The 11,296-nt window shown below is 32.2% G+C and overlaps 1 protein-coding gene across 14 annotated transcripts in view; it reads left to right on the top strand.

The window, feature by feature from the left end:
• The window catches only part of ADGRL3 (adhesion G protein-coupled receptor L3), a 726,682-nt gene that overhangs the window by 678,301 nt on the left and 37,085 nt on the right, over positions 1-11,296 (top strand). For 6 of the 14 annotated variants that reach the window (XM_012724111.1, XM_012724117.1, XM_012724113.1 and 3 more), the window contains one exon: positions 6,307-6,435. The exons of 3 other annotated variants lie outside the window; for them this stretch is intronic. In XM_012724111.1, the coding sequence (XP_012579565.1) occupies positions 6,307-6,435 (129 nt within the window). Of the gene's footprint in view, positions 1-6,306; positions 6,436-10,660; positions 10,713-11,296 lie in introns of all 14 variants that reach the window. 5 more of the 14 variants (XM_012724120.1, XM_012724121.1, XM_012724123.1 and 2 more) reach the window with 2 other exon arrangements.

Raw genomic sequence — 11,296 nt, 5'->3', positions numbered from 1 at the left:
ATCACCTCCCGGGCAGGCGGGAATCGAACTCATGAGGAAGTGGCTTAAGCTTCTTAGTGCAGTGCTTTAACCCGCTGTGCCACCAGGGAGGGCCGGAATGAGATTCTTAAAGAATGGTTGTATTAAGGTGATTCATTAGAACACCAAGATCTTGACTTATAAAACTTTATCCTCTGATATTATCAAATAATGATTTAAGTTCATTTTTTAAAAATGAATTGTGAAGAATAGAGCAGTGACAATTCAAGTTATTTTAAGTATTTCAGTATACTTTTGTTAGCCCTCTCGCTATCAAGAAGAAAATTTGTTTGAATTACATTTCTGAATGATATAGATTTAAGTGGAATCCAACTGTCATCTTTTTTCAGATCTGTTCTTTAGTTCACAATTTCATACAATGCTTCTTTACCTCAGATTTCAGTCCTCAGTTACATGTATCATATTGAACTGACCTAGACAGTGCTATCATCCAAGGCCTCCAATGTCAGACAACTTATTTTTGTAAGGAAAGAAATATAATAGTTTTGTGGTAAAACTATACATTCGACCAAAAAAAAAGTACTCATTTCTATTCCATTCAGATTTTACTCATTCAAAACTTTAACATCAATGTCAAATGTGTAGTATAAAGTAAAAAGGGGGGAAAAAAAAGGACTTCTTTTACTTCTTTTTCAGCAGGCTCTGACTTTCAAACAATTACCAGAAAATACTCCCTCAGTTTTTCAATATGGAAAATGAAAATCGTATTTGTTTTGTATCATGCTTTCACCAGAAATAAGGATTGCTAATTTTGATGATGACATTCACATATGTTAAAGTCAATGTTAATTCTTTTCCATGAATTTATTAAAATATTAACCTTTGATTCTGGCAGCAAATATCAATTATGACTAAACTAGCTAGCACTGACTGAGTTCAGAAAATTAAGGAATAGCTATTTTTACAGTCATTTTGAACTTTTCACATTGAGTTTTTTGTTTGTTTCTTTATTTGTACCAATTTTAGCTTTCTATTTTCAGCTATAAAGGTTGTGCTGATTTTTTTGGTGATTATTTCTGCCTTAAAAGTTTCACTATTTTCAGTATCTGATACAGCTTACAGGAAATAAAGAAACCATAATAAGAACTGGACAGTTGGCATTCTGAAATTTACTCAAATTATAAAACTGTGCATAATTGATAAAATGACTATTTCAGCTTTTGATTTTTAAGATGGATGTCATAGACATCACATACTATTTTTGATTAAGTAAGGAATTATGCTGAGCTTTAGTAACTATTGTAGACACTTGGTATAGAGCAGTGAAAAAATGCTCTACATAGTCCCCGTTTTGCTGGAGCTTATATTTACTGAAATGAACACATACATATTCATTTCATGTGTGTTAACGTCATAACTGTCTTCCTGCCATCAGGTATTTGTGTCTTGAAACTGACTAGTAAGCTTAACTTTTCAGCTGAAAAACAGTGACAGATGGGCTGTAAACACTGATCTTGAACGTCTTCCGCAATTTCATAGCTATTAGAAGAGAAGTTTACAAATCAGAAGTTATTTGTAGGGAAGTGGAAGAGACAGGATGAACAGAACCTTGGGAAATAGTGTCAGAATTCAGAATGACCTCAGTAAATTGAGGAAACAGCCAAAAGAAAACAGAAAAGACGTCTGTAAAGAAAAATGAAATTCAGTGCAGCTAGAGAAAACTCAAGTAACTTTGCACATAAAAGGAGGAGGAAGAGATAGAATCTGTGCAAACTTTTGTTTTAAAGATCTAGGCATGACAACAAGTTGTTTTACCCCAAAAGTCAGTGCCACTTTTTAATAGTAAATTTGAAATAACTAAATGTAAGTGGGGCCTGTATAAACCGCATGATAATCCCGCATAGGAAATTGCATTTGGTCTGGAGACATAGAATGGCCTTTTGATGTCACTCTAAATCCTGAGTGTCTGTGAAAAGAGCTGATGCTTTTTACATTAAGTGAAATAAATGGGGAATAATTGATCAGTTCCTCAGCCATGTCCCCTGTTCTTCTATCTAAAGGATCACAGAACTTATCTACAATATTTTCCTCTGCAAAACATTAATCAGCAAGCTCCTGTTCTTTAGTTCCTGTTACTGAGCCCTCACTGAGTAATAACTTTCCATGTTTAAGGCTATCAGTAGGTTCAATGACTACTTATATTGGTTATAAACACCAATTTACTTCAAATAGTGATTCTTTTTCTCTGAGGAAGAAGGTCCTTATTACCAAGGAGAAAAAGAAAAGTGTGGGTTAGTTTTAAGTTTTAAAGTATAAGTATTTGTGTGACTTTTAGATTTACAGCAGAAGGATCTCCAATTTTGCCTGTATGTAGCTCATATGGCATCAAATCAGTAACTGATTCTGGATTGCACTAGATTTGAAGAAGCAGTCCTACCAAAATCCTGTCAGAAGACTGAGCGTTGTTCCATTTAGCCAACATTGTGTCACATCACAGTTGTATTCCAGTAGCATTTCAGCTGTTGTTGCTGTACTTTGTAGCTTACTAGAAATTATTGATAAATAAAATTGACTTTACAGTGTTACCTCAATAAATTAATAAATTTTCAAAAATAAAAATTCAGTCTTCCTGAATTAGTTTCACCCAAAAAAAAGTGACTTTCAAAGTAGATTAAGAATTTTAAAATACTTATAGCAAAAGAACTTTATAGCAGAAAAGATGGCACCAGATGGACAATCTATCAAAGTGTAGTTTCATTAATTAATTCTATTTTTGCATGATCAAACCAAAATATTCATTCACTTGCATCTTTTTTATTCTTGATTCTACTCAATTCAATCATTTCCTTATCATCTAGAACCAATCTTTTTTTTGCATTGCTATATGTATGGGAATAATCTTTTTTTCTCTTTGTGATAATATTTCTTTTTACTGAAGTATGACTGGTGTGCATCCTTGCTAGTATTTTGGGAGTCTTGGTTTATCCTCACCCCCACCTTAACCACCCACAAAGCACACATAGTCCTGCACGTACTCCATTGTGCTCTCTTCTTACCCTGTTGAAAGCTGTATGAAACAAGGTGAAAAAAAGAGGCATCCAGACTACTATTTGTTTTCCAGTTAGTTCAAATTAAATATTATTTAGTGATAGAGGGAAATATGTAGATAAGCAGATATAAACCCTAGCTGTAAAGATCTACTATTTCATTTTAAATTTCTTACATCTCCTCCTTTTTTATCTACATTGCTTCTGTAGAGTAACTTTAGAAAGTATGTATGTGCATTAGAAGGTCAGTTTTCCTTCTTACTGAAAATACTAGAAAATTAAATATTATAATTGATACAATTTGATTTTTAAAAGATTAAGTAGAACCAATACTATTCCAATAATCTTTAATTATTTTATATCAACAATATACAGGTTTATGATTTGCAGTATTCCATTTCTTATATGAAAGCCACTGTAGTCAACTCATTTTAGCTTTTCTTATTAATATTTATTTATTCACACAGGGCTGGGTACAGGCCACCCACCAGAGGTGCAGGAGCAGTGAGAGTATTCACCAGAGACAGAGCAGGGAACAGAAAAGGCATATCGATGAAGTACACTGCTGAGAGGAGCACTGGGTGGGTCAGGAGAGGTCTGCCACATCATGTGGATCACCTCCAGGGTGGGAATCAAACTCATGCTGAAATGGCTTTAGCTTCTCAGTGCTGCGTTTTAACCTGCTGCACCACCAGGGAGGGCCAATATTCCATATATTTAACTCACCTGATAGACCTATAATAAATTGAAGATCTGGCATTGCACTGTGTAGAAGCATTGAAATGTAGTTTTCAAAGAACCTCAGCAACTGTTTATCAAATATTTAGTAAGTGAAAAATTTTGTGCTAGACTTAACCAGTTCTTTGTGGGATATGTGGAATTCAAATATATGGCTTACATCCTGAAAGAACTAAAACTGCCCCACTCTACAGTAAATCAAGAGGTGTTCATTTTCTTAATTTGAAGGTTAAAATATTTGCTATTTGTTTGAAAAATACCAAGAGGTATGAGTAAAAAATAAATAAATAAAACTATTATGGATTTTATAAATAAAAATATTTTTAGACATTACTATGATGACTAAATGTTTTATTTATTCAATACAAATCACTTTATATTTCAGATGTAGATTTACTTACATTTGTTTGAAGTATCACAGAGATCATGTAATGTGGTTCTCAATAGTATCTTGTAAAACTAGACTACCATATCACAGTCTAAAAATTGACATTGATGCAATCCCCTGATTTTGTTCAGTTTTACTTTTATATTTTTAAATTTTAATGTTTAATATTTTATAGTTGCATTGAATTAAATTAAATGTGTGTGTATGCATGTGATCTGGACAGTGCAATTCTAGCATAAGAGTAGGTTTGTGTATGCACCGCCAAACCTGAGGTCCGGAGTACTACCATCACCACAAGGATGTTTCATAGTGCCTTTTTATGACCACAGTGATTTTCATCTACTACCCTTTGGCTCCCATAATCTGCTCTCCATTTCCATATATTTTATCATTTCACATATATTTTTCATATATGTATACTATCTACAGTGTATAAACATTGGATTGCCATTTTGCTCAGTATAATGTTCTCGAGATTCATTCAGGTTGTTATGTGTAGCAATAGCTGTTCTTTTTTATTGCTGAGTAGTTTTTCATGTTAAGGATGTTCCAAAGGTTATTTAACCATTTACCAGCTGAGTTGTTTCCCATTATGGGCTATTACAAATAATGCTGTCATAAACATTTATGTGTAGGTTTTTTTGTGGATATAAATTTCCATTTCTGGGGGCTAAATGTCCAGGAGTTTAATTGCTGAGTAGAATGGTATTTCCATGGCTAGTTCTATAAGAAAACTGTCAAACTGTTTTCTGGGATTACTGGATTACTTTACACTCCACTTGCAAAATAATGACAGATTCAGCTTTGTTCCATCTTTGCCAGATTTGATGTTTTCTGTTTTTGTTTTAAGTGTATCTCATTGTGACTTCAACCTGTAGTTCCTAATGATGAATAACAATTATGCCCATAAGTTTATCTGATACCTGTATAGTGTCTTCCATGATGCCTGCTTATTTCTTTGGCCCATTTTTCATTGGATTGATTTTTAGGTCTGGTATTTTTTTTATTCTTGTTAATTGCTTTAGTGTAGCTTTTGAGAGTTCTCTTCATGTTTCAGGTACTAGATTTTTGTTGGGTTGCAAATATGTGAAAATTTGTATGCAGATAGAGTCTCCTGGTTTATAGATTATCTTTTCATTCTCAGATATGTATACTTAAATTAACATATCTCTTATCCAGCATATCTCCATACAATTTGTATTTGCCTTTCTTCAGTCACATTTCTTTTTTTTAATCATCCAACTTGAATACATATTCTTGCTATCATTTCATTCATGACTTAATTATATGTAAAACAAACTTTCTGTAATCTTTATTTTTTTTTATTAAGTGGCTTTGGATGTGGGAGATTACATCTCATACTGATGATATGTTAGAAACTAAATATAGCTGTTTGCTAAGAGATGAATAACTCAACTTTGTTATTTTGATAAGACAAAGTTCAAATAACCAGTTGGAAAATGGAAAATGGATTATATATATTGCTGCCTACCACAAAGTTATGTATTATTTAAAATGATATTCACTTTATCAGATTTGTGAGGTCACCGAATTAGTATGCTTACTATGGTGTACTAATAAGTGATTATATTTTATTTCAATTTAATGAATTCATTTTCAAGAATTTAAGAAGTGTCAAATTCTGTCGTGTCAACAACTGCTCTCCAAATGAGTGTTTTATCATAAATGTTGTCTTTTCTTTTTTACTTTCATTAAAAAGAACCCAATAGGTTTTGCAAAAGAGGGGATGTTTTATTTAATTTTAGCCTTTCTGTGTTTTAAACTTTTTTTTAAAGCTTTTGTTTTATGTTATGTGTGTGTGTGGAAGGTTGTATTTTGCTTTTTTAAAAAGAAATTTATTTTTAGCAAGCATGGGGATATATTCTTGCTTACACTTTACACTTTGGGAAAGAGAGCACCCTAAATGTGGCTTAATCAACATTGTAAATCATTTTCTTTCTTTCCCATTGACTCGGATATGTGCGTTGTTGGAAACGTGTGCTTTAGCGGCATATATTTTTGAGTCTAATTAGCTGCCTGCCTGTAATCAGGACTGTATCAACTGTTGTCATTCTAAATGTTTCCTTTCTTTTTTTCAAACACATTTGCCTGATTGACCTTTTTTTTCTCTGTCTTTCTATGGGGCTGCTCCAGGAGCCATGGCTAATCATCTTATAAGCAATGCTCTGCTTCGTCCGCATGGTACTAACAATCCCTATAATACATTGCTTGGGGAACCGGCGGTCTGTAACAACCCTTCTGTCAGCATGTACAACGCACAAGGTGTGCTGGAGTTTATCTTAATTTTTTCAAGTGAGAGTCCCATTTTATGTAGCTTTTATGGCCACATTCTATTTTTCTTTCCTCCTTCTGCCTTTTCTTTCTTTTGGAAGCAGACACACAGACTCCTCTCACCTTCCACCCCTCTTGGTGCTTTTTATTTTCCATTTTCCTTAGGTTTTCTTTAGTAAAAAATGGAATCCTTCCGTCTGATAATCAATTGCTTGATTCATCCATGTGTGTTTGTTTCTTTGTAATGTTATAGAATGTATTGTGCCTTGTCAGTACTTTTCATGTTGATTGATTTCTGTGTTTATTTTGAGTAATATTTGCCTAAGGTAAGTAAGACTTTAAGGCTTGATTCAAAAGTCTTAATGTTATAAGATCATGAAAATACCTTACTTTGTTATACAATGAAGCACACTCTAGGCACAAAGCATCAGTAGTGATGAAACCATTTAGATGGACTCCAGGGGAAAATTACATTGAACTCAGCATTGGCGGACGCGACAGTGAACTGAGCAGTGGCAGATCAAGTTCTACTTTAACTTACCTGCCTGTATCACCTGGATCAGGAAGGTTACAAAATGTTTTTTTTTCTTTTGGGGCTATATATTAAAACAGGCCTTTGAATATGAGCGCTCTGTATATTCTTTAGCTTTAAAGATATAAAAGTTAAATGGTATATCAAACAAAATGGCATAAATTTATTTAAAAATGCACTGTTAACAATTGGATGTGGCTTTTAATTTTTCTAAGAATGAAATATTGGGGCACAAGAAATTAAAAATGTGCATATATAAAAAGAACAGGAAAATTATTCAAATAAAAAATCACAAAATAAAAATACTATTCAATGATTCATTTACTTAAAATTATATTTGAGAGAATATTCACTATAACAAAGAGTCTTCCACAGTTCTTCAGGGTAACTTTTCCAAAGAATTCTAAATAAAAATGTCATTATTCTCTATGGGAATCTTTGTTTTTCAGTTTCCTTCTCAGTCAAAGGTAAAAGATTAATAATACATCAGGAGTGCAGAAATCTAGGTGTGACTGACAATTCCAGAAAAACAAGTATTTGTTAAAACATGTCCATTGTCACCTCAGTGCCTCAGTTGACCCTTGTTATCTATTAAGAATGAACTTAAATTATTTTAAAAATTACAAACTCAGTGGTTCGGAAATGACATCAGGATTATCATCAAATTGTCAATAGGCTGAAATACTTAAATGAAATTTTATTAAGCTCTTTGTCTACAAATCTAAGAATCACAGACTTTTTAAAATCAAAGAAGGGGTAGAGCTCATTAAATCTGCTTCAAGACACTGCTGACAGCCTATGCTTGAGTATTTTTGAGTATTTCCTTTCATGGAGCCCTTCATACTTCTAGATCTCATGCTCCATGAGAGATATATAACTTTTTTCTTTTTCCTTCCACTGAGTTGAAATTTATCTCTGGCTATGACACTTAGTTTTGCCTTCTGGAACAACAACAACAAAAAAACATTCTTGGGTTCCTCACACAGGCTTCAGTACTTATAAGCTCCTAACCAGTCTTCTGTCAGTCTTCTTTTTCCCTAGGGAATTGACCCTAGTGCCATTAATATGAGATAGTTCTGGGGTCCTTCTTCAAGGTTACCCTTTCTAAATTATCTCTCCATTGTCACTGTTCCTATTTTATAGTAGCACTCGGTGAAGTATATGTTACACAGTGTACTAGGTGTAATTTGGTAAAACAGTTTAAAATGTCATATAAGGGCTTGTTTTGTTTTTCTTAATTTCCAGTAGGTTAAGTGCCAACTATTGTGTCATTACAAATACTTTAAAGAGTGCTGACATATTAGCAAGTATTCAATGATGTTAAATGAAGATTTGTATCATATTTGTATATCATTTATACTTCGCCTTATGCAGAGTGTTAACATAAATCTTGATTATATTTTGTTTAGCTTTTTTGAATACTTATAAAAATTTCTCATGTCTTATATATTGAAAAACTAACAAAAATCTGTGCTTTCCCTAATTCAAATCGGCCTGCTTTTTTTTTTATTTTTAGTGGCTCCTAAATTAGAGGTTTATGCTAAGAAAAGTACACTTCTATGAACTATTAAATTGAAATTGTCCACCATACAGATAGAGTTTTATTACTCTGATATCTGTTACTGGATATTTACTAGTTCGAATATCAATAAGTACACAAATATTCTTTTGAATGGATTTGTTGCTTAAGCCAGCTAAATAAATTCTGACTTCTTAAAAACTAAAGTATATGATTGTACTATTGTTTTTCATTTTAAATGGACTAATTCAGATATTTTATGTCTTAATATATTTTAACATGTTAAGAAACTATGATAGTGCTTAAATATTTTTACTGACCCAAAATAAATACTGGTGATTGTCATATTATTACTAATTTTATACTTTCAGATGAATGCACTAATATTCTTACTGGCAAGGTGAAAGCTTGTGTGAAATATAGGTGGCTCGGTATGTACTAGAGTGATTTATGTTGAATCACCACTTGGTTCTGTTCTGTTCTAATTCAGTTACACCAATGGCATCCTAGCAAAGAAACACTCAGATTAAAGTAGCCACATTTGTTTCCAATACATTTAAAATGCCTAAAAAATGTTTGTAGTGTGTATAACTGAAACATATAATGTTAGTATAGATGAATAATATAGTTCTATTATATTGAATTTAGAATTGGTGGAAATATTTTAAATTCATCCATAGTTTTTCTGACCATTATTTCCTTCTTATTATTGGAGAACTCAATTTTTGTAAGGTAAATCACATTAAAGAAAAACCTATCAATGAAACAATACAGAAAGGGCATCACAATTGTTTACATTTTAAAATAATTTAATCCTAAAACTTTAAGGATCACATACCAATAGAATGGGATATAGTGAATAAATCAAGCGTTTATTATAAAACTATGCGAATAGTCTGTTTTTGCTTTCAAGTGGAAGGAAGATGTGAAGAGGAGATCATGCCCAGAGAAAATCTAGAAGATTTTCTGATCCCAGTTCCTTCACCATTAACATAGTGGTGTTTTTCAAGTTGAGTTTCTAGTGGCCTCAGCTCTGAAAATCAGAGATACATCTTCAATTATCTTTTTTGTACTTTTCAGTTCTAAAATTTTCTCGTTTAAGGAAAGAATCATGATGAGCCTACAGATGATTTCTATCTGTTGGTATACTGATTTGGCTATTCCTTATTATTGTTTTCTAAAACTTTTAAATTTTAAAAGAAAATTGCGCTGCATTTTGAAATGCTGTTGTTTTTCTGAGAAGCTAGTCACCTTTTAACACCTAAAAACCATCTCTTAGAAGCAGTGGTTAAATTATTATAAATTGGAATCTCTTGAAATGATCTAGCCCATTGAATTCACTTGCTTGAACATTTTGCCTTCCTGTAAAAAGAATTAACCAGAAAAGTACATTTGATCTAATTAAAATGCATACTTTAAGAGATAAATTTATTAGGATAGTTTTTAATAGAATCAACTATAAAAATATTTGATTGCATGATTTTGCAATAATCCAGAAGAAAACCTGATATTGATGATAGTATATATTTTACCCTCATTCTCTTGATACAGATTATGGTTGAACTTAACCTTTTTCTTTCTCCTTAGTTATACCAACTTTTTGAATATGCGCTCCAGAAATGATCAGTGCTATTCATAATGATAAGAAGTATTTGTATAGGTACACAGTATGCAAGCATTCTTGTATGGTTTCCTCTGTAAACAAGCTAACAATCGTATTTATTTTTTAATGAAAAAAATGTAAAGTTAATGTTCTGTAGATGCACATCTGCTTTAATCCATACATACACACTTAATATTGAAGATAATTGTGGAAATGGTCATGGCTTTTGCTCAGATTTCTACTACCCTTACTTGGTGTGATAAAACTAACTTTAAAGTAAATGCGTATTTGTTTGAAATTTATGAATTGTAGAAATGCTAATTAAAAACTCATTTTATAAGCATGTGTTAAGGTGGGTTTCTTATTTTCTGACTAACGTTTCAGTATTTTTGAGTATGAAAAACCATGTAACCCAGACTCATGAATTTTGGGGCAGTGAAAATTATTTCCTTTGACTCTTTTTTCTGCATATCATCAATTTGCTTTTTACTCATGTTTCTCCTACTGTCGCTGTAAGCTTACTTGTTGTTTTTTCTTTCCTTTTCTTCATGCTGTCGTTTAGAGCCCTACAGAGAGACAAGTATGGGAGTAAAGCTAAACATTGCATATCAAATGTAATTTTTTTTAGTTCACTTTTATTGCATCACATATAGATGATGTAGATATTAAAAACAGTTCATCTCACAATTTAAAAACTAAAGAGCCTATGGATCGATTATATAAATATATGTTACTAGAGATTAGACGCTTTTGTTGTCTGATTCTTTTATTGTGTCACATACTCAACATAGTTAAGTCTCATGTAATGTTTGTGTGAGTTAAATTGTTTTTAAATTGGGCATTTACTTTTGCTAAGTAATTCATCAATTTTAATTTTTATTAGTACTTTCATATAAATACATGTCACATGCAGCATACCCACTTTATTTTACATGGCTGTTCCAACTTGTTCCTAATGCATTGACAACAGACGTAATAAACCTGTGTTTCAATGCATCAGTCACTCATCAACCATCAAGCATCCCACAGCAGCCTCTGCAGCAGCAGTCACCCATCACATATGGCCCTTTGAAAGCATTTACTTTTATTTTTTCTTAACATTGTGGATTTGTCTAAAAGATATCTTATAACATGAAAATAAATTGCTTCACCCTATGTCTGTGATGGTTGTTTTTTAATGCAGCTTCTGCATTGCTGT

This window comes from Condylura cristata, unplaced genomic scaffold, assembly GCF_000260355.1.
Source record: "Condylura cristata isolate star-nosed mole 26May11 unplaced genomic scaffold, ConCri1.0 scaffold00012, whole genome shotgun sequence".
Lineage (NCBI taxonomy): Eukaryota > Metazoa > Chordata > Mammalia > Eulipotyphla > Talpidae > Condylura > Condylura cristata.
This window is presented reverse-complemented; position numbering and strand designations above follow the sequence as displayed.